Below are 27,126 nucleotides of genomic sequence, written 5' to 3'. Positions count from 1 at the left end.
ACATTGGGCTCCCTGCAAGGAGCCTGCTTTTCTTCCTATGTCTCTGCCTCTCTCTCTCTCATGAATACATAAAATCTTAAAAAAAAAAAAAAAAAGACCCATGTGCTATTATCATTTTTGAGGGGATGGTGGCAGGAATGCAGCCAGATTTTTAAAAATTGCCCTAAGAACATAAGCTCAAAATGGCCAATATGTACTCAATGGAAACCATAAAATGGCAATTTGAGAAGAGCCAAGTCTGTGAACAAATTTGGAAAATTTCGTAGGGACCAATTTGAATGTACATTCTGGTAGGGGTGGGAGACCATAACAAATCAATAAAACATCAGTAGTATGAGAATTAGGGCTGAATACAAAGGAGCAGCAGCATACAGTGATGAAAAGAGAATCCTGGTGCAGTTGTAGTGTGGTCAGGAGGCCTCCTAACAAGGGCCTAAAGGAAAGGAGTTGGTAATGCAAGGATGCTGGGGAACTGGGAGAATGGCCAGTAGAGGGAAGGGAGTGCAGTGCCTTAAGGCTGAGGCTGGAGCCTACACTGTGTTCAGACAACACCTAGGAGGCAGGGCGAGTGTAGGAGAGAGTGGGTGAAGATGGAATATTGGTAGGGCCTGGAGTCAGAAGTAGGGCCTATAGGCCATGTTAAAGGGATTTTTCTCTAAGATAAATAGGGTATCTCTGGTTCATCTGGAGCAGAGTTGATCTGATCTTGCCTTAAGAATATTCCTCTGATGGCTGGGTTGAGACTTGAGTAATAAATTCATCTACAGAGCCAGGCATAGGACCTAACCAGCTATCTACCCAGATGGCTCCAGTCATGCTCCCTTGTGTTAGCCGTTGGCCTTACTTCTTACCCTAGGTTTTAGAGCATTTTACATAAAAATTGAGGATAAGGGGTGCCTCACTGGCTCAGTCACTAGAACATGGGACTCTTGATCTCAGGATTGTAAGTTTGAGCCCCACATTGGGTGTAGCAATTACTTAAAAATAAAATCTTAAAAAAAATGAAGATAAGGTGCTGCTACCTTTTGGGAAACAGAAATATTACAATGTTTAAGCCATTAGTCTTAGAATAAAAACTTACAACTTTTTCTTTAGTAGGCCCTTATTTTAAAAACTCTGATGACTACTTAGCAATACAAAGTAATGAACTATTGATTAATATAACAACATGGCTGGATCGCCAGAGAAATATAGAATGCTATATAACTTGTATATAATATATAATATTATATTACTTATATATAAAATTATAGAATATTATATCAAACTTTCCCCTTGATTGTTTCTGAATGCTGGGTTAAAAACTGATTTACCTAAATGAGACATCTCTGTAATGTTCAGGCTTTCTGTAATAAGCATGAAAAATATTTGCAATTGGAAAAAATAAGATGGGGCACCTGGGTGGCTCAGTTGGGTAAGTGTCCGACCCTTCGTTTTGGCTGAGGTCATGATCTCATGGGTCACGGGATCCAGCCCTGAGTTGGGCTCCACTTTCAGCAGGGAGTCTCCTTGAAGGTTCTCTCCCTCTGCCACTCCCCTTACTCTTGCACCCACATACTTTCTTTCTTCCTCTTCCTAAAATAAATAAATAAATCTTAAAGAAAAAATAATAAGATTATTTAAATTTAAAAATAGGGAAGGGGTGCCTGGCTGGCTTGGTAGAGCATGAGACTCTTTTTTTTTTTTTTTTTAAGTTTATTTAAGTAATCTCTATATCCAACTTGGACTCAAATTCAGGACCCCAAGATCAAGAGCCTCATGCCCTTCCGACTGAGCCATCCAGGCAGCCAGAGCATGCAGCTCTTGATATCCAGGTCATGAGTTAAAGCACAACATTGGGCATAGAGCTTACATAAAAAATAAATACACATACATACATACATACATAAAACAAGGAGGGATATAGATAGTCCCCAAGTAGGCACAATCACTGGGTTCTTTCTCAGAGTGATAAATACCAGAAAGGCAGCATAGCCCAGTCCTTGAGAAACACTTCAGGAGCAAGATGGCCTCCGAGAACCTCTGAAAACTTTGGTCTCATCCTATGCACAGATGGAATAATACAAGTTCCCATAAGCTCCTGGGAAAATTGAGTTAACACGTGAAGTGTTTATAACAGTGACCATCACATATTAAGCGTTCAATTACGTAGAAATTACCCTTTGCTTACTCTGGTTCTTTCCTAGGCAAACTCCTCCTCTGGGAGAAGACAACAAAAGGAGGAATTGTAGCTAAAGCCAAGAAGAAACAGGCCCAGGGAAGGGGGCTCTGGGGCACCGGGAGTAATTTCACAAAGGGAAGCCTGGGCAGAGACTCCTCTCATTCTATGGCTACCTTTCCCTCTCCCTTCCAGGGGGTTGGTGGTTGAAATGGGGAGTAAGGATGGGGGTAGAGGCAGGACTTGTTCTTCTTGGGAATCAGCAGCCCAACTCCAGGGCCTAGCTGCCAAACTCACAGGCTAACATGGATTCCACCCCCTACCGCCTATCACATTCCCTGACTTCTACCTGTGATTTTTTTTTTTTTTAAGGTTTTTAAAAATGTATTCATGTGAGACAGAGAGAGGCAGAGACACAGGCAGAGGAAGAAGCAGGCTCCACACAGGGAGCCCAATGAGGGACTTGATCCTGGGACCCCAGGATTACGTCCCGGGCCGAAGGCAGGTGCTAAACTGCTGAGCCACCCGGGCATCCCTTACCCATGATTTCATCCAGACCCCAGATATTCTCCATGAGCTCCTTACCCCAGCCTTGGACAGGCAGAACCAGCCTAAACCACTAGGTACCAGCCTGTAATTGGACAAAGTCAGGCTCACTGATGCTGGCCGATGAAGGAGTCACACATGCTGGGGGTAGTGGGGTCATGGCGTTCTCCACCCCAGAGTGGTTACTTATGGGAACATTTGATCAGATGAAGTTAGAATAAAGCTGTGTTTGGCCGGCAGAAAGGAAAGCAGGCCTGGGACTGGTGTCCACCTCAAAGTGGAGCCTGGGCACAACATTAAGATGGAAGTGGAATGTGTGCAGAAACCCTTTACCAGAGCGGGTGCCCGGTTGGAATCGCTGAGTCTTAGGTCAGAGTGTCTTAGGTCCCACTGCACCTGGCAGGCGTAGTCAGTAGGGCATGTCATTTGTGATCTCCTGGTGAGTTCGAGCCCCAGGTTGGGTTTTTGAGATTACTTAAATATATAAACTTTTAAAAAAAGCAGTTTGGTCACCCAGAAGGTAGAGTTCTGACAATGTCACCATGGTGTCTGCCACCCCAGCCTCACAGAAAGCCATAGCCTTTGCTGTTCTAAGCACAGCTCATTTTTACTTTCTCAAATGTGATCCACTCACACTAACATCCCCCCATGCCCAAGGAGAAGAGGACACGAATGTACCTCACTCCCCAGGATAGCAAAGCAAGTCTGGAAGCTGCTTTTCAGGTGCTCTGGCTTAGCGGGCACTTCTGGCTGCTTCCTCACGGTGGGCTCCACCAGCCCGGACGCCCCAAGCTCTCCGGCCTTTCTCCTGCTCCCACCTCCTGTGCCAGCTCAAAAGGGCTAGTGGTTCTCCCTGCAGGGGCCGCACCTACCTCCTCTTTGATCTCATTGCCTATGTTCCATTCACACTGACTTTTCTCTGGTCCTCAAAAGGCTGACTGCAAGCACTGTTCTCTGTACCAGGAAAGAGGTTTGTGCGCTGGCTCCTCTAATCATGCACTTTTGAGAATTCAGATGTCCTCTTTTTTTTTTTAAGATTTTTAAAATCCATTTATGAGAGAGAGAGAGAGAGAGAGAGAAAGGCAGAGAGGCAGAGACACAGACAGAGGGAGAAGCAGGTTCCATGCAGGGAGCCCGACGTGGGACTCCATCCTGAGTCTTCAGGATCACACCCTGGGCTGAAGGCGGCGCTAAACTGCTGAGCCACCCGGGCTGCCCCAGATGTCCTCTCTTAACCCAATCACATCACCCATTGCTGCACATGCTCACCTGCTGCTGAAACACACTCATTTTGTTTTCTTCACAGGATGCACGAGCTTAGAATGCTGGGCCTTATAGCATCAGTCCTGGTGGGTGATGAGCTTGGCACAGCCACCGACACCCATGGGTCCCTGCCACCCTTGGTCATCCACTTAGACAGTGGCTGCACTTTCAGCCAGGTGTCCCGAGTCTTGCTCAGGTTCTTGGAATTTCTGCTGCAGCTCTGGCCCCACCTTGGAACCCTCCCCGACCCCTATCTCCTATGTGTCCTGTTTCAAGGGCCCTAAGGAGATCTCTGAATCTCATTTTTATACCTAGGGGCCTGGGATGGCCTGGCAACCAGGAGGCGGGGTTAGCTTTCAGACTCCCCTCCTCTGGCCTCCTAACCCAGGTCTACAAGTCAGGGGCCTGAAGTCCAGGACGCATTGTAATTTCCACAGGACCCAGCACCACCCTGAGAAGTGGAGGGAGGGTTTGGAAAAGTGCACCATTAGAGAGAGCTGGCTTGAAGCAACACCAAGATGCACCAACATGGCTGTCCCATCATCCCAGATCTGGTGCACCCCAGACCCTGCACCACTATCTGGCAGAGACAGGGCAGATCTCTGCTGCTTCAGCCTGCCTCTAATCCAGGGTCAATGCAGGGATCAGGGGCTGGACTCTGCACCTTAGCTCCTTCCATCCTGGACTATGGAAGTTGGCATGAAGGATGAGGCTGCAGGATAGACAGGCTGACGAGGTGGGAGAGGCATTTCCCCAGCTGCACCCCGTACATGTAGGGACCTTTCAAGTGAGGTGTTTCAGGAGTGGACTTTGGACATACCAGGACCTAGATTTGTATGGATGGCTTTTGGTTCTAGATGCAGGGTTTCTTGGGATATAGTGCATAAGGTCCTACAGGATATTATTTGGGGTGGACAGAGAGTCCATGGGTTTGTCTGAGGTTTATATAGGGTTTTACTGGGGTGGGTTAATGAAAGAATTGCTTCATTTTCTGAGCTGTGTGAAAGCTATAGAGCATTCACCAAGTGAGGTGGCATCTTAGTGGAGTCACCCTCCTGGGGTGGGATCCCCTCCTGGGGATCATTTTAGGTGAGAAAATGTCATGGGTACCTGGCTCACTGGGACTTCTAGGGCCTCTAGGCAAGGTGTGGAAATGGTAAGGTCCTTTGATATAATATTGAGGTATCCTGCACGGTGCATGGATGAGACAATTGCAGAAGATCAATTATCCAGAAGTTTTCAAAGTGGGGGGCATGCTGGGAGTGGGCCTCAGGACAGACATGTGGCCACAAGAAGCATTAGCAATTCACAGGAACCCCTCCCCACTAGCCACTGAGGGGCCAGGGCATTCCTGAGCAAGATGTCAGAGTCCCTGCCCAGACCCACAGAAAGTCACAAGACCACTGGAGGGGGGAGATGAGACAGTTTAATAGAGAAATAAGCTTTGGACAGCCTCCTGATCAGAAGGGAGCCTTTCTTGGAGTGAAGGGCCATTATGGAGGCTAAGGCCGCCAAGTAGGGAGGGAACAGCATGGGAGATGGTACCAGGAGTGCCTGTGCTCAGCAGGTACTGGCAGAGCCTGAGGAGAGAATGGGGGTCAGGTCCTCACAGACATGGTTACTACAAAGACAACCAACCCCCTCAGCCTCCCGAAACCCCAAGGCTGGGCTGGCTCAGGACAGCCTTATGCATGGTATTTAGTAAGGCTTGAATACTACGGCCATCCTGCCTGAGTGCCTGGAAGTCTCTTAAAGAGGCCAAAGAAGCCGGTCTCACCTGGAGTGATGAGTGGAGTGGCTTTCTCAGGTAAGGGGCTGAGAAAGGAACACATCAAATTAGCATCCCCAGCCCTTCTGTCCTTATCCCCGAAGATGACGCCTGGTGTTCCCTCCCAGGGGGCACACGTACTTGCTATTCTTCCATTGTCACCTTAAACAATACTAAGGGTTCTAGCTTTCCCTGATGTGGGGCACTTCAGGGTTGATTATCTGTGAATAACAAATCCCACTGCAAGCCCAGGGAGTAGCCAAGAGGCTGTCCTCTTTAGCTAAATTGCCGGACTTTACCCCACATAGGTGTGCTCAGCTCCAGGGGCATACAATTTCCGGGCTCCCCACCCTTACCCCATCTCACCTGTGCTTCTGATTGTATTTGCATTTGCATTTTCCACCTGTGAGAGGATGAGATTGTCAGTGTGGAGAACCTGGGGAGCTTGGGCCATCACACCCCTCCCCTTGTGCCCACCACCCTACCAGCCCCACCACTCACTCAGGGCTATCAAGATTCCAGCGATGCACAGGAGCCCTCCAAAAATCATCCCGCCCAGCTGCAGGCTTTCCCAGTCTGGGGGAGCAGAGAGTGAGCTGGCACCAGCCTGGCTCCAACCCCCTCATTCATTCAAAAGATATTAGTGATCATCTGCTTGTGAAGATGTGCTTACATTTCAGGCAACCAAAAAGGCCAGTAAACAGAAACGCCGTATACTAAATGCTGTGAACAGCACTATGAAGAAAAAATAAGCAGGAAAGCACAGAATAAAGAAGGGAGTTGAAAGGCTTTTTGATCAAGGCAGGCTTTTCTGAAAGGTGGCATTTGCAAGGAGGCTAGGGGAAGAGGAAGGGTGTGCAGGGTCTGTGGAGGATGGTGGCAGGCAGAAGAGGAAAGCTGCTGGGGCTGCAGGGCGACAAGTAGCTGGTGCTGGGCTCTGGCAAGTTAGAGAACTGAAGGAATGTTAGGGGAGATAATATCCTGGGGGCCCAACAGTCTCCAGCTCCTTCCCCAGAAATTTTCCTAAATGTCTCATGGGTACCTTCCCTCCTTTTGGAATGAAGCTCTCCCAAAGACCATGTTGCATGTTGGCCTCTCTCTCTTGTCATAGACCATGCTGACTCTGTAATCCCCAGTCCCAGCCCTCACCAAGCTCTAGCCAAGAGGTCCAGGAAAGACAAAGGTAGGAGTGGGGGATTGGGGTATCAGCTCTTACCATAGTAGAAGGGACTGTCTTTATCTGCAGGAAAAGGGGAGGAAAATAAAAAAGAATAAGGACCAGAACCAGGAGGCAGGATTTTTTTTTTTTTTTTTAGGATGTGGGGTCTTAAAGGGAAAATGTGGGGTAGCAGGAGCAGGGCAGTTTGGAGTCCTACTCACCAACCAAGTCATTGGCTTCCAAGGCAGGCAGGCCTGGGTGGGAGAAGCAGAGGGAAATGGGTATTCATTCAGGACACTGGTCTCAAAATGAATTAGCAGGCATGTCCTCAGCCCAGAGCAGGCTCCTGGGTGGGGGACGGGGGACCCTCACACCTTCCCCAGCTCTAAATAGCCCTGGAATTTTGCCTCTCACCATAGCCTTTGTGCCCCCCTGCCAACCCCCAATCCATCTTCCCACCATTTCTCGGGCTTCCAGCTATTCTTCCTTGCATTGAAATGGGATGGTATATTGGTATCTTTTTACCCTTCTCTGAGAAGCTTCCTACACAGACCCTGGCTAATGCCCTATCAGGGAATAGGGAATGCTTCTCTCTTTACGCCAACAGATGGTTACTGTTTTCCAAAGTTCAATTATTCAGGACAACTTTTGCAATACCCACTTCCTCCCTGCACTATTATTTCCTTAGTGTCACTCTTTAAATTGACAGTTTATTTTATTTTTAAAGATTTATTTATTTATTCATTCAGAGAGAGCGAAGAGAGAGGCAGAGACACAGGCAGAGGGAGAAGCAGGCTCCATGCAGGAAGCCCGATGTGGGACTCGATCCTGGGTCTCCAGGATCACACCCCAGGCTGCAGGCGGCGCTAAACCGCTGTGCCACGGGGGCTGCCCTAAATTGACAGTTTAGATGAAAATCCATTTGTTCAACATCAGACCCCCTTTGGGAAATGCTGCCCTCGTTTTCACTGCCTTGGTTGAGAGGGTAAGTGGCAGGAGGTTCATTCTGGGAGGACTCACCTGCCAGTGTGAGGAGCAGGCCCTGCGTCATTCTCTTCATGGTATGGCTGCAGAGGGGGGCTGCAAGGGAGGAGGGCGGGTTGGGATCAGACAACTGGGATCTGCCCCAGGTTCTGGGGCAAAGAGCCAGGGCACAGATCCTGAGGGTGCACTTGGTTTATGAGGTGGTCTTGGGAAAGTTACTAATTTCTGTTTCCTTATCTAGAGATGGTAATAGTAAACGCCTAGTAGAGTTACATGGATTGAGTTAATACTAGTTAAGTACTTAGAACCTTGCTTGCACATAGTAAGTGATTTGTTAAAGTCTTTGTTCAAGTCTTTAATCAGATGTCTGACCCTAGGGCAGAGGAGCAGGGCTACTCTTCTAACTCAGCCTTTGGTTCCTAACCCCCAGTCAAAAGGCTAAGGTACCCTGAGCTATTGTTCCCAAAGGTCTGGGCCCCGGGCAGTATCAGGATGAATTCCAAGATAGTCTCTGCAAAGGGCCAGGGTATCCAGGGCTGTGCAGCAGAGTAACCAGCAGCTGAGCAGGGGAAAGGTGGTAGCGGGAGCATGTGAGAGCCTCCCATCCCAGCCCCAGCCAGGGATCCTACTTTGGGCAGCCCCAAATTCCATAGCAAGAAACTGCCTGGTGGGTGGAAGGAACATTGCTTCTTTCTTTTTCCTTGGGGTGGGAACTATCCCACGAGTTTCTAGTGGCTGCTTCCTTGAGATAAGACCCCTTCCAGCTCTCTGCATGTTGTTCGCTACAAGCAAATTTAGGGATTATCAGCTGTTGCAAACTAAAGCCCCTATTATCTACTGGGCCCAAGGGGCTGGAACTCTAATCCCCTCAAAACCACCTAACAGCTGTGTGACTCAGTGGGTTACTTAACCTCTCGGTGCTTCAGTGTCCTGTAAAACAAGGAAAATTAATAGCAACTGCATAAGGTTATGATTGAATTAAATGAATTACTATATGTGAAGCCTAAGTATAATGCCAGGCACATACTAAGTAATGAAATGTGTTACAATAAATAAATACATAGCCCTCTATTTGCTAAATGGGATGCTGATTCATGAATGACTTAATAAGGCAAATTTGATAGGTAGTTATATACATACATGGGTCCTTTTGCCCTAGATGGGAGGGACTAGTAATATGCAGCTTCTGAATGTGAGAGTTTATCGGCTTTTAGCAGTCTCCGAAGCAGGCCTCCTTTAGACTCATCCCCTCTCACCACCCTAGGATTCCTGAGTCATGGGGGTTGCAACTCCACTTTATATATTCTTTAGCCAAAGACTGGTTCCTGTTTCCTCCCGCCCCTAACCCACTGTCTGTATGATAGTGGTCACAGAGCAAGTGGCCTCCAACCATCAAACACCTCAAACATGCATCCTGTTACTGAGAATACCTGGGCACCCGCCACCTCTTCCTCAGACTGGTAACCCCTCCACCCTCACTCTTCTTCTGTCACCCTTCTGCTTAGCAGCCCTGAAGTCCTAGAAGACACTCACCTGAGAGCAGAGCGAAGATCTGGAAAGGCTGCTGGGGCTGGATTCAACTCAGGTGGGTTCCAGCTCTTTAAACCCAGCAGCTCCGCCCAGGGCAACAATACGGGCAGACAGGAGGGAACTGGTCAGATTCCTTAAGATTCCTGTAGCTCCTTCTCTCCCCGCCTCCTCCCCCACACTGTGCTCTTGAGACAGCTTGCCCTACCACACCCAGTGCTGAGCTCCTGGAGGCCCCAGGGCCATCAGAGGTGGTGGGAGAGGTGGTGGGAGAGGGCCGGGCTGGGCCTCAGACATTTCTCTAGAGAAGATGGACTTTCAGCTTCTTCAGCTCACCTAGATCCTAAAAGAGGGGTCCAGAGGGGTGCTGGAAGGGGACAGGATGTTTCTGGGTTATTGTGCCAGCAGTGGGGGTTCCAGGACTTCTGTGTGAGGTATCCTGGGGACACCTGAGTTGATTAGGAGTCAGGGACTGGTGCTGAGGCTCCATTTGCTCAGTGGTCCCATTGTTTTTCCTTGGACTGGGTGTTTGAGGGGGAGGGCTGGGGCTGATGGCACCCTTCAGGGCTGCCCACCCTCTGATGAGTCCCAGACACCCACTTAGCCTAGGGAAACTGATAGCTGGGATTAGAAACCACCCTGGCCCAGACCCTGGTTTCCTGCCTGCTCCACAGTGTCAGGGGAGGGGTAGTGCCAGGAGGACGACTGCAACTCCAGGCTAAATAGTGGGCTGCTTCCCTCTGTGGACCCCCATATCTGCCTTATGTGCTTCTGGCCAAACTCCCCTTTCATCCCTCCCTCCACCACATGCTTTTAGCCTGTGCCCCTGGGTCTGGATGACCCCAGGCCTCTCCTTCTTCCCCAATTCCTGTGTTCACTGCTTTTGCCACTGGATGGTGATCAGCTGAAGGCAGGACTGTTGCCTCTCTTATTCCCAAAGGCCTCTCTTTATTCCTGGACACCAATAAATAGATTTTAATTGAATTGTTGAGTCAATGAAGACAGGAAGCCACCAGACGCTCCCAGTGCTGGGGATCAGGGAGGGAAAACAAAGCCCTGAAAGGCAGGGTGAGGAGAAAGGGTGAGTAGGAAGGGGGAGGATATTCCTAGTGTGAATATGTTCACCTTCTCATGAAAACCTTCCATGGTGCTCCCTGCCTTCAAGATTCAGTTTCTGGGATGCCTGGATGGTTCAGTGTTTGAGCGTCTGTCTCCCTTTGGCTCAGGGCGTGATCCTAGGGTCCTGGGATTGAGTCCCCACATAGGGCTCCCTGTGGGGAGCCTGCTTCTCCCTCTGCCTGTGTCTCTGCCTCTCTGTGTCTCTCATGAATAAATAAATAAAATTAAAAAAAAAAAAAAGGATTCAGTTTCTGTGGAGTTCAAACCCAGGGGCTCTGGGGCCAGGAAGAGCTAGAGTTGAAGCACAGCCTGCCATTTGCTCACTGGGTAAGCTCAGGTAGCTCCTTCATCATCTGGAGCGTCCGTTCCTTCTCTAAAATGGAATAATGATAGGACTGACCTCTGAGGTTTCTGGTGTAGGTTCTGCAGGAGCATGGAGCTGCTCTGTGGTCAGCCCTCAATATGTATTTGTGGAATGAGTGCCTCCCAGACCTGGTGTGAGGAAAGTTTGTTAACCTTGAGATCCAGAAGAACCATTAATTGCATATACTTTGAAGTCAAATCCAGGCTCTGTTAGTTACTTGCTATGTGCACCCGAGCAACTAATTCAGCCTTTCTGCCTAATTATTCATCCATAAAGTAGGAACCATGACCGAGCCTACTCTGAAGGTTTGTGGTGATTGTGACATCTGATTATGCTGCTCAGTTCCCTGTAACTGTAGCTGGGAATGGTCCTGATATACACACAAAGAAATCTGCAATATAAGAGAAAGGGGGTCATTGGTAGAGAGCCCCCCATGGAGAAAGCACATTCCAGAGAAGAGAAAGGAAGTATAAAAAGGACCTTAGGTCCATTTCTCCAGAAGGCCCTAGTGTCTTTGCTCTGCCCTGCAGCTTCTGCCCTCTTCAGGGATCCTCCACTCCTAGCCCTGGCACCATGAGATAGTATCATCTTTAATAGATAGGTAGAAAGAAGGGGCAACTGGGTGGCTCAGCTGGTTGGGCAGCTGCCTTCAACTCAGGTCATGATCCCAGGGCCCTGGGATTGAGCCCTGCATTGGGCTTCCAGCTCAGCGGGGAGTCTTCTTCTCCCTCTCCCTCTGCCCCTCACTCCACTTGCGCTCTCTCTCAAATAAATATATATAATTTTTTTAAAATAAAGATTTTATTTATTTGAGAGAAAGAGTGAATGAGAGATTGAGCGTGAGCAGGGGGAGAGGGAGAAGCAGACTCCCTGCTGAGCAGGGAGCACAATGGGGGGCTTGATCCCAGGATCATGACCTGAGCCAAAGGCAGACGCTTAACTGACTGAGCCACCGAGGTGCCCCATCAAATAAATAGATAAATAAACAAAATCTTAAAAAAAAAAAAAAGAAAAAAAGACAGGTAGAAAGAAAACTTCACCTGAGTCTGGTGGTATTGACACTGGTCCAAGGTAGGGGGATAGGTTGAGCCAGAGGCAAAATCAGGGAGAGGGAGCCGAGCTACCTGTGTGTGACTTCTGCAAGCACAACGGTAAGTCACTACCTCATTTCTTCATTTTGCCAAAACTGGCTGTAGGTGTAGGCGCACCATGGCTGAATAGTGCATCTGCCCCTCTGGGGGGCCTCAAAGGCTGGCCATTCCCTCAGTGGCAGGCAGCAATGCCTTCTACACTGGAAGTGGTGCAAAGTCAGTTCCCAGGTTAATGAATTTATCTTCTTAGATATTAAAAGCAGTACTTATTGGGACACCTGGGTGGCTCAGAGGTTGAGCGTCTATCTTTGGCTCAGGACATGATCCAGGGGTCTGGGACTGAGTCCCACATTGGGCTCCTTGCGGGAGAGCCTGCTTCTCCCTCTGCCTATGTGTCTGTGTCTCTCTCACTCTCTCATGAGTAGATCAATAAAATCTTAAAAAATAAAACCAGGGATCCCTGGGTGGCGCAGCGGTTTAGCGCCTGCCTTTGGTCCAGGGCGCGATCCTGGAGACCCAGGATCAAATCCCACGTCAGGCTCCCGGTGCATGGAGCCTGCTTCTCCCTCTGCCTGTGTCTCTGCCTCTCTCTCTCTCACTGTGTGCCTATCATAAATAAATAAATAAAAAAAATTAAAAAAAATAAAAATAAAACCAGTACTTATAAATGGTCATGAAAGTGGGTGTTGAAACCTTTAGAAGTTTTGCATATTAAGAAGTGTTCACTAAATTGTCCGTTCATTCATTAGCAGTGTTCAGGATGAACAACAGCTCTCTCAAAGTATAATACCTGAGAGGCTGGCCTGGCAGTGAACTGTTTTCAGGAAATCACTTTCAAGTAGGGCTGGTCATAGCCCTGCTTCTTGGACATGCATTCCTCATCAGAATCTCTGGAGCCATCTATTTGGGTCTGATTTCTTATCTACCAAATGGAGAGCTGGGTAAGAGGCACTGAGGCTTACAGGGAAATCAAACCTTGGGGTGGTGGAAGGCTGGGAAGAGTGGGTGATGGAGAGCCAGACTTAGAAGGGTGGGTGCAGATGACAGCTGGGAGGTATTAAGAGTTGAGAGAGAGAAAACTGCAAGATCCAGTTCTAAAGTCCTTCTTCCCCTTCTGGAGTCAGTGTTGCAAGGTATACAAAGGACCTCGTGTAGAAGGAGGGAAGTCTGTTGCCCAGAGTGGCGGCCTGAAAATCAGCACTGACGCTCAGGATCCTGCCTCTGCTCATGTCAATCTGCCCCACCTCCTCACACTCTCAAACTGTGATCTTCCCTCTTCTGCAAGCACCAACTATTGCTCTGTGGAAAACAGAGATGCATCCTCAAAGCCATGAACTTCCCTGAGGAAAGGCAATAAAACAGGAATTATTTCTAAGATCGACCAGAAATAAAAGAGAAGTGACTAGCATCTTGCCTGGCACGTTGTGGGAGCATTTTTTTTTTTTTTTCTCACCTTCCAAGATGGACTGAATATCAGTATCAGCAGAAGGCTGGGATTGTCTGTTTTGAGGGGGTCTGGTAGAGGGGGGAGAAGACCCCAATCGTGAGGGGAGAGGTTATCTCTCTCCTCTGAGGCTTTTCCCAGTTGTCTCCGATGTTTGATCCCTATGAGAAATACATACTGAGATCCCACCCGGACCCACCTCCTGGGCCGCCTCTCCCAGGGGTCTCGCTGCTCTTCTTTCTGCATTTTTGTCAGGTCCCCCCATGTGTGTTGAGGGCTAGTCTGGGCCCCCAGATCTGGGGCTCACTCCCTTTGAGGATGGGGGTTGGGGGACGAAGGTCGGGCAGGAAGAGATGCAGCCTGCGCGAGGCGGTTAGCGGCTGTCAGGGTGCGAGGGCGGCCCTCTGAGGGCTCTTCTAGGCCTTGGCCGACTCTCGCGCCTCAGGAAGGCTGCGGATCCCAAGGGCCATCCGGAAGACGGGATCCGGGCACGAAGCGGGGGCGGGGTCCCCCGAAGGGGGTGGGATATAGGGATCTCCGCGGCAGCCTCCCCTCGGCACGGCAGAGCAGGAGCCGGGCTCTCACCGGCTGACGCTGGGCTATCTTTGGCGGACTCCGACCTCCAGAAGCTGCTCCCCGACCTCTCCGAGGCCCGGTGCAGGAGGCCCTCCATTACCGCCCTCCCCCTTCGCGCAAAGGACCGAACGGCAGCCAATTGAAATAGAATCGTGTGGCTTCCAGCCAGTCAGCACTGAGATGGCCGCCGAGGCGGGGCCGCGGGTGAAGCCGCCCGGGAGGCGACGGCCCAGGTGGCGGGGGCGGGGCTCTTCCGTCCTCCGTCCCCGCGTGGATTGGCTGCGCCGCTGCACCCGCGCGCTCCTCCCGCCGCCGTCCTCTTAGGCGCGCGCAGCCGCTCGGCCGTCTCGTCGCCGTGGAGGGGTCGCGACGCGCGCGGGGTCTTGCCGGAGTCTTTGTCCGTCCGTTCGTCCGTTCGTGCCCCGCGATTGTCACGGTCTTCCGGAAGTCGTGGTCTTCGGCAGCTGGGACCCTAGAGGCCGTGAGGAATAGCTAAGGCTGAAGGGACAGCCCAGTTGCTGAGTCCGGAGCAGGCCAGGAAGGAGGAAGACGAGAGCAGGGCGGCCTGAGGGACGGGCGGGAGGCGGCGAGCTGCATGGAGTGAGGCCAGGAAGCCGGCAGGGGACCTTGGACTTGGGGAGGCTGCAGACCCGTGTGAAAGGAGAGGCGGAAACGGTCCACCGAACGGAGGCCGGGCGACGTCACTTCTCAGCGACTGTCATTCTGCTTCTGTTAGATTCAGTAATGCTTCCCCCCACCCACAAGCCCCTTAGCATCCTTGTCCAACCACTCTAGGTGTCTCGTCCACCAGATTTCTCAAGCCCTCCATCTTGTGATCAGGATCTCGTGGACGCACCTCCTCTTCACTTCCTAGGGGTACTTGACACTCAACAAGTTACCAATAACTAAACTAAGCTAACTACCTTCCCAAGTGCCTGGCTGGCTAAGTCGGTAGAACATAGGACTCTTGATATTGGAGTTGTGAGTTCGAGCTCCACTTTGGGTGAAGAGCCTACGCAGTTAAGTGTCTGCCTTCGGGTCAGGTCATGACCCCGGAGTCCTGGGATCGGAGCCCCCTGGAGCCCCTTGTCGGACTCCCTGCTCAGCCGGGAACCTGCTTCTCTCTCTCCTGCCCCACCTTCCTGCTGTCTCTCAAATAAAATCTTAAAAAAAAAAAACAAAAAAAAACAAACAAACTTGGGAGGCCTGGGTGGCTCAGTGGTTGGGCATCTGCCTTAGGCTCAGAGCATGATCCTGGAGTCCCAGGATGGAGTCCCACATCGGGTTCCCTGCATGGAGCCTGCTTATGTCTCTGCCTTTCCCTCGCTCTCATGAATAAATAAATAAAATCCTTAAAAAAAAAATCTTCCCATTGTCACAACATATAATTTCTATACCTACTGTTCAGCTCGAACTCACAACCCTGAAATCAAGAGTTTTATTTTTTGGCATTCTCTACCAACTGAGCCAGCTAGACACCCCAATTTCTTTCTTTTTTATTTATTTATTTATTTATTTATTTATTTATTTATTTATTTATTTATTTATTTATTTATTTATTTTTATATATTTTAAAGATTTTATTTATTCATAAGAGACACACAGAGAGAGGCAGAGGCATAAGCATAGGGAGTAGCAGACTCCCCACAGGGAGCCTCATGTGAGACTTGATCCCAGGACCCTGAAATCACGACCCGAGCTGAAGGCAGATGCTCAACTGCTGAGCCACCTAGGTGTCCCTATTTATTCTAAAAGTAAACTCCAAGCCCAATGTGGCGCTTGAACTGTCAATCTCAAGATCAAGAGTCAAATATTTTACAGGCTGAGCCAGCTGGGTACCCCTAGATATTTTGAATCAGTAAGTGTATTTTTTATTTTCACTAGGGTGCCAATTGTCAAATTTTTCACCCTAGTGAAATTTTCACCCTAGTGCCAATCACTATATATGTACTACATGTGCCATGCTTTTTAAAATAAGTTATAGTGGTTCCTGGCTGGCTCAGTTGTTAGAGCATGAGACTCTTTTTAAATTTTTTTTAAAGAAGATTTTATTTTATTCATGAGAGACACAGAGAGAAGGCAGGGACATAGGCAGAGGGAGAAGTGGGCTCCTCGCACGGAGACCAATGTGGGACTTGATCCCAGAATTATGGGATCACACCCTGAGCCAAAGGCAGACGCTCAACTGCTGAGCCACCCAGGCATCCCAGAGCATGAAAATCTTGATAGTAGAGTTTACTTACTAAAAAAAAAAAAAGAAACAAAAAGAAATGATAAAATAAGTTACAATTTGATTTTACAACTTTTCAAAGTATTTTCATTCTAATATAATTAACCTGTTATCTATTTAATAATTCAACACACATTTTGAATCTCACCCCAGTTCTAGGAACTGGGGATTCTGAACCAGGCAATGCAAAGCTCCATCATGGTGAGGACAATGAGTTGGAAAAAGAAATAGATGGTACAATATTTCAAGTATTGATTGATAGGTGCACTGAAGACACATAAAGCACTGAGACCTAGAGAATGATGGAGGAGAGAGATCGCTTTCTTAGACTGGGAGGTCAGAATTGGTCAGTGATAGAAATATAGTTTTAGGGGTGCCTGGGTGGCTCAGTGAGTTAAGCGTCTGCCTTAGGCTCAGTCATGATCCCAGGGTCCTGGGATCAAGTCCTGTGTTGGGGTCCCTGCTCCATGGAGAGCCTGCTTCTCCCTCTTTCTCTGCCTTCCTCTCCCCCTGCTTGTGCTTTCTCTCTCTCTCTCTGTAAAATAAAATCTTAAAAAAAAAAAAAAAGAAACATAGGTTCAAAATATTTGTATGCCACAAATTGCCCTTTGCTGTTCTTTTTTTTCTGGTTAAATTGAGCCAGTGAAGTCAAACATATACCCAGATTTTAGATTAGAGCATAATTTACAAAAAGGGTTTTTTAATCTAGAGCCAGTGGCTCTGATTCCAAGAAATGTCTATCAAGTCTGTTTATCTTGTTAAAACAAGACAACAGGCCCTTCAATGGAGTCACTCATGCTATGCCCCACATCACCAAACTTAGACTTAATCTAATTACAGTTTTGACCTTTTCCAAAATGGAATCTTAAACCAGTCAATCAGGAACTACCTGATCATCACTAAAGGGGTAATCTGGCTGATAGACCCCTGCCGTCTCCTAAAGGAAAGTGACCTTACCACAGACAATCCACTTTTTGCTAGTATAACTTCTTTGTTCCCACTCCCTTTTGCCTATAAAGTCTTTCATTTTGTGCAGTGCCTCAGAGCTCCTTTCTATCTGCTAGATGGGATGTTGCCAGATTCATGAATCATTTAATAAAGCCAATAAATAAGATCTTTAAAAATTTGCTCTGCTATTTTTTTAGACAATCTATATTTTTATGTAAGTTAGTTATAATAAGTGTCTTACAAGGAAAATTAGTTATTGTCAGTCATAGAATAAAAGAATGTTTTTACTGGCACTGTTGAAAATCAAAAGACTAAAAATGGTGGTTCAAGAGACCAAATGCACTGATTGGAAAGATTCTGCATTGGAGCTGACTTTAGTTTTGTGATAGCACAGAATGTTGACTCTGAATGTCAGTAGTTTCCAGAAGCTTGTCTGTGAAGTTAAAGAATGCATTGAATTTGTGGCCGCTTGAAATCTGAATGCAAATACAATCAAAGCTGGACAAAGTCTTTGTTGTCTCCACTGCATTAGCTAATTTAAAAACCCTGCAACATTTTACTGTCATTTGTTATGCAGTTTTACTAGTAGACAAAGGGAGTTAGTGTTATATTCTACTCCAATCAGATTACAAAAGAGAATAACAAGTTCCTCCAAGCAATGTTTACCAAACTAAAAAGAACTATTGAGAAACTGAAGTTTAGTAAACAATGGGAAATAAATCATATTGTAAAAATTGAGTAGCAGTGTTAACTTTTTCTTGTAATGTAAAATTAAAATGCCTTGTAGGTTGGTGTATACTTACCTTAAGTTCTTAAGAAACTGGTAAAATATTAATGTATTAACGTCTAATGATCAACATTGGGATTTTCCACAGCGAGAGCTGAAGCCATTCCCTCCACCACACACCCTTGGAGAACCAGTTTTGCTGCTAGAGGTGGGTGGAGTTTGCTATAGTCTACTCTTTCCTCCACAGGACTGAGACCTTCTGGGCTTCTAGGTCTGAGCACAGTGGGGTACACAGATCTCAGTTCCATTTCAAAAGGGGTACACCTGTCTTAAAAAACAATATTACTTATGAAAATTGAAATTGTGTGAACCTGGTGCCCAGCGGTGATGCCCCAGGTATGTCACTCAGAGAATAAACACACCTGCCCCAGAAGACCCCCATGGGCAGATCCCGGAAGTGGAAGCTGAAGCCGCGCAATGCCAGTTCTCTCTAGGAAGAGAATGCAAAATTATGAGCATAATGTTTGTGTGATATATATTATTTTTAAATTAATCTATATACCCAAGGTGGGGCTCAAACCTACGACCCTGAGAGCGAGTGATACACTCGAAAGACTGAACCAAAAAAAAAAAAAAAAAAAAGAAAGATTGAACCAGCCAGGCAGCCCTGAAGGTTTATATTTGTTTATTTTTTATTTTTATTTTTTAAAATATTTTATTTATTTATTCATGAGAGACACAGAGTGAGAGAGGCAGAGACACAGGCAGAGAGAGAAGCAGGCTCCATGCAGGAAGCCCGACGTGGGACTCAGTCCCCGGACTCCAGGATCACACCCTGGGCCAAAGGCAGGCACTAAACCACTGAGCCACCCAGGGATCCCTTATATTTGTTTATAATGACAAAGCAAAGCAATCACAAATTTTAAAAGCTGACAACAAAAATTTTAATATAACAAATTTTAAAATTAATTGCCTGTCAAAATATTAACTTTACTGGTAATATTAACTGCATAATCATAGCCACTACTTCATATGATAGTGATTTTCAATATTTTAAGTTAGAATATGTAAAATTAGAATAATTTCTATGAGAAAGAAGGGAAGATAACTGAGCCTTCTATAGAGTGATTAACCTACACTCTTCTTTCAAAGATTTTTATTTATTATTTGAGAGAGAGAGAGAGAGAGTGCACGAGCAGGGGAGGGGTAGAAGGAGAGAGAGAGGGAGAAGCAAACTTCCTGGTTAGCCGGACAGGGGGCTAGATCCCAGGACCCTAAGATCATGACTTCAGATGAAGGCAGACCCTTAACAGACTGAGCCATTGAGGTGCCCCTAGAGTGATTACACTACTCTTCTAAAAACATTTTTACTGATAATTTAGAAAATTTGCTTTCAGCTTCACAATTTATCATTGCTAATGTCTTATAAAAGTTTTGGGTGCTGTCAAATTTGGGAAAGCCTCTATGGAGTGTTTTTATGTATGAGCAGCCAGATTGCAGGATGTTTCACGTTTTCCTGTGCATTGACCAGTCTTCACCATACACTTCTGCCACCAAACCTCCAGAGGCCTTGGAAGAGGCCCTGGGAGTATGTGTGGGAAGGGAGGGTGGGGCCAGGCCTAGAGCATCTTGGAGAAGGAGGAAGGGGTCTCCGTGGAGCCTGGATAGTGTGTGTGGGAGGTCTGGGCATGGTGAGGGAGGATAAGTGTGGATGAGGGGAGCGAGGGGGTGGGGCTGGGGAGACAAGGTCTGTGTATGTGTGTGTGTGTGTGTGTGTGTGTGTGTGTGCGCGTGGTGGGGAGAAGCCACTCATGAGGAGGAGACTGGGGTGTGGGGACACAGAGTAGGGGAGGCCCAGAAGGTTGTGGCCAGAGCTTCGGGAGATCCAGACTTGGGGTGGGGCTTGGGACCTGGGAGAAGAGGACCTGGGCTTGTGTCGGGGAGGGGCCTGAATGGGGGTGTGGTGACACTGGGGGACATAGGAGAGGGGGTTTGGTTGTGGAAGGAGGCCCAAGTGTGGGTGGAGTTGGGTGTTGGAGGAGGGTCAGTCCCTGGGGTGGGGAGTTGTGTTCCAGCCTGCCCTGGCTTTGGGGAAGAGGCCCAGATGTGGGGCTGACAGACATGAGGGTGGATCCCAGAGCTTGTGGAGTGGCCTAGGATTAGGGGGACAGAACTTTGAGGTCATCTGGTTGTGGGAGATGTGGGGGAGGGGGTCTGGACATGGGCAGAGATCTGGGCAAGGGAAGCTGTAGTGGAGGGTCATCTGACTGTGGGCAGTGGCCTGGCTTGGGTGAAGTTGGGGGTTGGAACCCAGGCTTAAGCTTTGGTAGCTTTAGTAGCTCAGAAATGTTCCCATCAGGACTGTTTTTGATAGAAGGAAACCCAGTGTTAATATCCAATGACTAGAGAAAGAAAATTATGGCATTTCTTGGGTTATTTGGTGGTGAAGTGAGTGATTTAGTCATGGATTAGGGTAAATACCAGAGTATGGAATGAAAAAAAGTTGTAGAAGAATGCCATTTATATATAGATTAAGACTGTATAGTGTAAAACTATGAATGAAAGTACTGGAATAGATAATATAAAAAGTAAGTGCACAGTTCAGATAGGGTTGCCTCTAAAAAGCAAGGAACAGAGTGAGGTCATGTGTGTACAGAGAGGCTTCACCTGCCCCAGTAATAACAGGTCTGTTAAACAGGACTTGGTGCTAACTTGTTTGACTATCGTACTTTATGTTGTGCAAGAAAATCAACCAGAGCACAGGTGAAGCATAGTTGATGCTTGGCAGGAGGAAGCTATGAGGGAGTAAAGGGACTACTAATTTAAGGAAGGCCTTCCAGGTTTTTCATGGGAATGGTACAGCTGGTTTCTGAAATGGGAATAGAGGGATTATTCTGAGGACCAGCAGCTGTTGTTCGGACAGCCTGGGATCAATGAGGAATGGAGGGAATGTTCTGAGGATTAGCAGCCGGTAGGCTGGGCAGGCCAAACTTTATGGAGAGGGATGAAGAGGAAGAGGTGGGGGCTAAGTTGTGTGGATGGATGAGGAGGCACAGCTGAGGGGATGGGACATTTGATAGCCACCGGAGTCAGGTCTCACATCTCAGGTCCTTTAGAGTCTCTCAGACATTTAGTTGGATACTCACAACTGACGAGTTTAGAGTCACTGTACCCATTTTACAGACAAGAAACTGAAGTTTGGAGAGATTAAGTGAATTTCCCCAGGCCAGTGTGACTCCAAGTTTCCTTGTCTTTTTTTTTTTAAAGATTTTATTTTTTTTTATTCATGAGAGACACAGAGAGGCAGAGACACAGGCAGAGGGAGAAGCAGGCTCTGTCTGGAGCCCGATGCGGGACTCAATCCCAGGACCTGGGATAACCACCTGAGCCGAAGGCAAAGGTTCAACTGCTGAGCCACCCTGGTGTCCCCCAAGGTCCCTCATCTTAACACTGTTCAGTATCACACTTTGCAACATGAACTCATTGACTCCTCACCACACTGCTGTGAGGTGGACCCTATCAGTATTCTGTTTTATAGTCAAGGAAGTGGAAACACAGAGAGCCAGATGGTAAGTAGTGAGACCAGAATGAGAATCCAGGTCAGGTGCCATTATCTAGGCCTCAGGGCCAGTGACAGTGACAGTGGTGGTGGTGGTGGTGCTTGAAGAAACTGAATGTGGCCAAGGGCTGACAGGCAGTGGGGAGTGTAAGAAGGGAATGCAGGAGGATAGTGGGTGGAACATGTGAGTTCCCGTCTAACCTCTCCATCCCTCCACAGTTACTGCACCCCCAGTTCTCCCAGAGCCTGCCTGGTGCCACAGGCACGGATGCAGTCCTGGTTCTGCTGGTGAAGTGGTGAATGAGTGGAGTGCTCGGTGCAGGTGAGGAGGTGGGTTGGGACAGGACCTGTTTTTTGTCAGCCAGGCAGAAGTCTTCACTGAAACCCAGGGAGGATTAACGGGCCCTCCCAATTCACAGCTGTTTATCAGCCTCAGTAAGAGAGCCAGTTGGGAGAAAGCCCGCAGTAAGTTTTGTTTTCTCCCAGGCAAGTGCCGTAGGCATTTTTATGTATATGAAAATGTACATCATGTATACGAAAGAGGATAGGCAAACACTGGCTAGAGGAGAGCTGGGGTGAAGGTCTGGGAAGCTGGACAGCTGGACCTACTGCAACAGGGCAGCATCCTAGTCCATCCGGGGAATGCCCTGCAGTAAGCTCCCTTCCTTACCCCCCTCTCTTTCATCCTTCTGGGTCTCTGAGGTGTTTGCCTCTGTATTTCTGTATCTTTGCTATGTCCAGGTGTCTCAAAGCTTTGCTACATTTGCTCTTGTCTGACATTCCTGTGACTCCAGATGTCTCTGTGGTACCTTTCAGGCCAGGCCCAGCCACTCGCCCCTAGGTAGGCACCAGGCCAGGGGTTACCTCATCATTTTATCCACCCAGGGACCTTCCTGGGGCTTGACCTCTGAGTCAGGCAAGTAAAGGTGTGGGATTTCCCTGCAGTTTTCGTTTGTGGGAGACAGGGACGAGTCCACCCCGCATAGCCACAAGGTGGCAGTAGAGGACTGTTGCCGCGTTACTTCCTTGCCGAGACCCTCCCAGGTTAGGAGGACTCCCAGGTTTGGGATTTGGGGGCTTTTTGTTTTGTTTTATTTTTTAAAAAAGATTTTATTTATTCATTCCTGAGAGACCCAGAAAGAGACGCAGAGGCATAGGCAGAAGGAGAAGCAGGCTCCATTGTAGGGAGCCCAATGCGGGACTCGCTCCTAGGACCTGGGAATCACGCCTGAGCTAAAGGCAGACGCTCGACCCCAGAGCCACTCAGATGTCCCAATTTGGGAGTATTTGTTCAAATTTGAAGTTTTCTTTAAAAGTCAGGACTAGCCCACCAATTCTCATGACATTTAAAAGGTTTATGGGGTTCCTACTGTGCCAGATGTTCTTTGTTGGTGCCCAGGTTCCTTTATTCTAAACTGGGGTTGATAGAATAACCTACCTAGTGGAGGTAATGTGACATGAGCCCTGCTGCAGACTTAGTGCCTAGTGAGCATCATTATGGTCACATGCTCCTATCCATGTTCACTGCTGACTGGTGCTACCCCCATCCTGGGTCAGGGATCCCCTGGGTGCACTAGGGCAGGACCATCTTTGGCTTGACATTACTAGGGTTTTAGTGGGAAAAATTTGTCTTCATATAGTGTCCAGGTGCCTTGACAAGTATACTTAACTAATCATGAAGGATCTGAATATGTATTTTTATCACTGAATACATCTTATCTATCTAGAAATGTCAAAAAAATTCTGTGTAAACATTATATTTATACATTTCTTAACCACTGTACAGCTGGAAATGCCTATCTTTACTTAACTACAAATAAAAATGTGTATATTTTTGTACATTTTACCATTTTTCCACCTGGAATCAGTTTAAGCACCATTGTATACTTTTTCTTCATTTTTTCAGTATTTATGTAGCCACTATATTTGTCTAACCATTCTCCATATTTATATATAATTTTTACTAAAACAGTCTACAGTCTTCTGTAGGAAGATGGTTGTATAATACCCTTCATAGTTGGCACATCAGATTCTAAATTTTTGTTTTTTTAAAGATTTTATTTATTCATTCATGAGAGACACAGAGAGGCAGAGACACAAGCAGGCCCCATGCAGGGAGCCCAACGTGGGACTTGATCCCAGGTCTCCAGGATCACACGCTGGGCTGAAGGCAGCACTAAACCGCTGAGCCCCCCGGGCTGCCCCTCTGCCTCAGTTTTACAGAATGTCTTATGTACTACATGCTTTATATCACTGACATGTGCGCACCTTGCCAGTGCTCTTCATGAGGACCTTTTTAAGCAGACTGCTGTTTTCCATCATTCTGAGCAACCATTTTCTGGGAGGACCTGGTAGGTGTTTGGATCCAGAGTTTGTGGTCAGAGAATCACCTGGGGATTCAGAGAATCAGCCTGGGGGAAGGAATGGTGGGCTTTGGTTTTCTCACAAGCAAAAGGGGCCTATGAGTTAGGATTCGGCATTATTCGACACCCAGGGTTTAATAGATAGATGTTTCTGCCCCCTCCAAATTCAACTGCCGAAATCTAATTCCCAATGTGATTGTATTAGGAAGTGGAGCCTTCTGGAGGTAGACTAGGTCATTGAGGGTAGGGCCCCCATGATTGGGATTAGTACCTTTATATTTTTACTTATTTATTTAAATATTTATTTATTTATTAAAGATTTTTATTTATTCATGACAGACACAGAGAGAAAGAGAGAGGCAGAGATACAGGCAGAGGGAGTAGCAGGCTCCACACAGGGAGCCCGACGTGGGACTCGATCCCAAGTCTCCAGGATCACGCCTTGGGCTGAAGGAGGCCCTAAACCGCTGAGCCACCCAGGCTGCCCTAAATATTTATTTATTAAAGTTTTTTTTTCTGGGATCCCTGGGTGGTGCAGCGGTTTAGCGCCTGCCTTTGGCCCAGGGCGCGATCCTGGAGACCCGGGATCGAATCCCACGTCGGGCTCCCGGTGCATGGAGCCTGCTTCTCCCTCTGCCTGTGTCTCTGCCTCTCTCTCTCTCTCTCACTGTGTGTCTATCATAAATAAATAAAAATTAAAAAAAAATAAAGTTTTTTTTCATTTATTTATTTGGAAGAGAGAAAGAGCACAAGCAGGGGGAGTGGCAGAGGGAGAAGCAGACTCCCTCCTGAGCAGGGAGCCGGATGATGTGGGGCTTGATCCCAGGACCCTGAGATCATGACCTGAACTGAAGGCAGACACTTCACCAACTGAGCCACCCAGGTGCCCCTGGATTTGTATGTATGTATGTATGTATGTATTTATTTATTTGAGACACAGTGAGAGGGGCAGAGACATAGGCAGAGGGAGAAGTAGGCTCCCTGCGGGGAGCCCGATGTAGGACTCAATCCCAGGACCCTGGGATCGTGACCTGAGCCAAAGGCAGACGCTTAACCACTGAGCCACCCAGGTGCCTGATTTGTACCTTTTTATTTTTTATTTATTTTTTTAAAGAACAACATCTTTATTTATTTTTTTTTTAATTTTTATTTATTTATGATAGTCACACACACAGAGAGAGAGAGAGAGAGAGAGAGGCAGAGACATAGGCAGAGGGAGAAGCAGGCTCCATGCAGGGAGCCCGATGCGGACTCAATCCTGGGTCTCCAGGATCACGCCCTAGGCTGAAGGCAGTGCCAAACCGCTGAGCCACTCCGGCTGCCCATTTTTCCAAGATATATTTGTGTTGTAGCATAAATCAATACCTCATTCCTCTTTATGCTCAAATAATATTCCATTGTGTGGGTATATCATATTTTGTTTTCCATTTGTCCATTGATGGACATTTAGGTTGTTTCCACCTTTTGGCAGTTGGGAATAATGGTGCTATAAACATTTGTGTACAAGTTTTAGTGTAGAAATTGGTTTTCGTTTCTTTTGAGCATATATCTGTGGGTATAATGTCTGGGTCATATGGTAGCTCTCTTTGCTTGAGAAATTCACAGACTGTTTTACGAAGTGTCTGCACCATTTTACATTCTCATCGAGTATAGTGTTATAATTTCTTCACATCTTCATCAACATTTATTGTTAGCTGGCTTTTTTGATACTAGACATCCTAGTGGGTGTGAAGTGGTATTGTGGTATTGATTTGTATTTCTCTGATGACTGTATCAAGCTTCTTTTCATGTGCTTATTGGCCATTTTGTATATCTTCCTTGGAAAAATTTCTATTCTGATTCTTTGCTCACTTATAAACAGGGTTATTTGTCCTTTTATTATTTTATTCTTTTTGATGCTATTGTGAGCATTTTTTGAAGTAAATTTTTGGATTGTTCACTGCAAGTGTGTAGAAATACAGTAGACTTTTGTATATTCTTATTTTATCCCGTAACCTTGCTGAACTCATTTTTTAGTTCTTAAAATAGTTTTTTTTTTTTTTTTAGTGGATTCTTTAGGATTTCCTATAAACAAGATCATATCATCTGTGAGTAGAGATGGTTTTTACTTCTTCCTTTAAAATCCAGATGCCTTTTAATTGTTTTTCTTGCTTAATTGCCCTGGCTATCATCTCCAGTACAATTTTGAATAGGAGTGGCAAGAACAGACATCCCTTGTCTTATTCCTGATCTTAGGAGAAAAGCAATCAGAATCCTGATTCTCCACCACCTGTTCTGGCTTGCTTCTGTTGTTGTTTGCTTGCTTATTGATTTGCGACTTCACTTGTCTGTTTTAGGGGAGTCTATTTTCCCTACAACTGAGCCTCTGATGACACTCCTCAAAGAGTGTAGTCTTAGGCAAGTGCACCCTGAGGTGATCATATTTTTAGCAGGGTTCTTTTTGACTCTTTCCTTGATCTCTCTGTTTAGCTGTCTGCCTCATTTGGTATTACAACAATGTTAGGTTCCAGTGCCCTGGGCATAAATTGATCATTGGTCTGATCCAATTAAATTCAGGCAAGGGAAGTTTCAGAGGCTGCCTTTTTTTTTTTTTTTTTAAAGATTTTATTTATTTATTCATGAGAGACACACAGAGAGAGAGAAAGAGAGAGGCAGAGACACAAGGAAGAGGGAGAAATAGGCTCCATGCAGGGAGCCGGATGTGGGACTTGATCCCTGGTCTTCAGGATGACGCCCTGGGCCAAAGGCAGCGCTAAACCGCTGAGCCACCCCGGCTGCCCCAGAGGCTGGTTTTGGAGTAGGTGGGCTATTAGCTGTCTTTTTTTCCTGGTTGTCTCTAGTGAATTAGCTGGCCTATGCTTTAGTTTGTTGCTCTTAATCAAGAGGAACTATTGTTTTTAAGAGTGTCCTTAGAAAAAAAAAAAAGAGTGTCCTTAGAAATCCCTGGGTGGTGGAGCCGTTTGGCGCCTGCCTTTGGCTGCCCAGGGCGCGATCCTGGAGCCCCGGGATCGAGTCCCACGTCGGGCTCCCGGTGCATGGAGCCTGCTTCTCCCTCTGCCTGTGTCTCTGCCCCTCTCTCTCTCTCTCTCTCTCTCTCTCTCACTATCATAAATAAATAAAAATTTGAAAAAAAAGTGTCCTTAAACTTGAACTTCTCTACACTCCATTTCAAACAAAGTCAATTTCTTTGTGGAGAGCTTCCAAGCTCTTTTCTAAATGGCTGCCTCTCTCCCCCAGGCAATATCTGTGATCTATTTACGGAGCCGAGTGGGTGTGGTAGCCTCTGGTCTTCTCAGTTTA

The 27,126-nt window shown here is 47.1% G+C and overlaps 2 protein-coding genes across 12 annotated transcripts in view; one reads left to right on the top strand and one right to left on the bottom strand.

The window, feature by feature from the left end:
- The window catches only part of RASGEF1A (RasGEF domain family member 1A), a 216,018-nt gene that overhangs the window by 26,636 nt on the left and 162,256 nt on the right, over positions 1-27,126 (top strand). For 3 of the 5 annotated variants that reach the window (XM_077878491.1, XM_077878496.1, XM_077878493.1), the window contains exons 1-3: positions 14,283-14,875; positions 18,053-18,112; positions 21,683-21,785. The gene's annotated coding sequence lies outside the window, so the exon portion shown is untranslated. Of the gene's footprint in view, positions 1-14,282; positions 14,876-18,052; positions 18,113-21,682; positions 21,786-27,126 lie in introns of those variants that run through there. The other 2 variants (XM_077878495.1, XM_077878494.1) reach the window with 2 other exon arrangements.
- Positions 5,376-14,753, bottom strand: FXYD4 (FXYD domain containing ion transport regulator 4). 7 transcript variants are annotated; one of them, XR_013368265.1, is made up of 9 exons: positions 13,623-14,734; positions 13,433-13,494; positions 7,915-7,974; positions 7,116-7,148; positions 6,952-6,975; positions 6,237-6,311; positions 5,877-6,138; positions 5,745-5,782; positions 5,376-5,547 (listed from the first exon to the last, which is right to left on the bottom strand). XR_013368265.1 is itself a non-coding variant. In XM_077878515.1 (9 exons), exons 1-9 carry the CDS (start codon positions 13,667-13,669, stop codon positions 5,528-5,530), a joined length of 396 nt encoding a protein of 131 aa, XP_077734641.1. In that variant the 5' UTR covers positions 13,670-14,702; the 3' UTR covers positions 5,376-5,527. The 7 variants fall into 7 exon arrangements, 2 of the variants coding, with proteins under 2 accessions (XP_077734641.1, XP_077734642.1); XM_077878515.1 differs by having other exon boundaries at positions 6,102-6,138; positions 13,623-14,702; XM_077878516.1 differs by lacking the exon at positions 6,237-6,311 and having other exon boundaries at positions 6,102-6,138; positions 13,623-14,753.

The sequence above is a fragment of the Canis aureus genome, chromosome 29, assembly GCF_053574225.1.
Source record: "Canis aureus isolate CA01 chromosome 29, VMU_Caureus_v.1.0, whole genome shotgun sequence".
Taxonomy (NCBI): Eukaryota; Metazoa; Chordata; class Mammalia; order Carnivora; family Canidae; genus Canis; species Canis aureus.
Note: the sequence above shows the minus strand (reverse complement) of the source record. Positions and strands in the feature narration are given on the sequence as shown.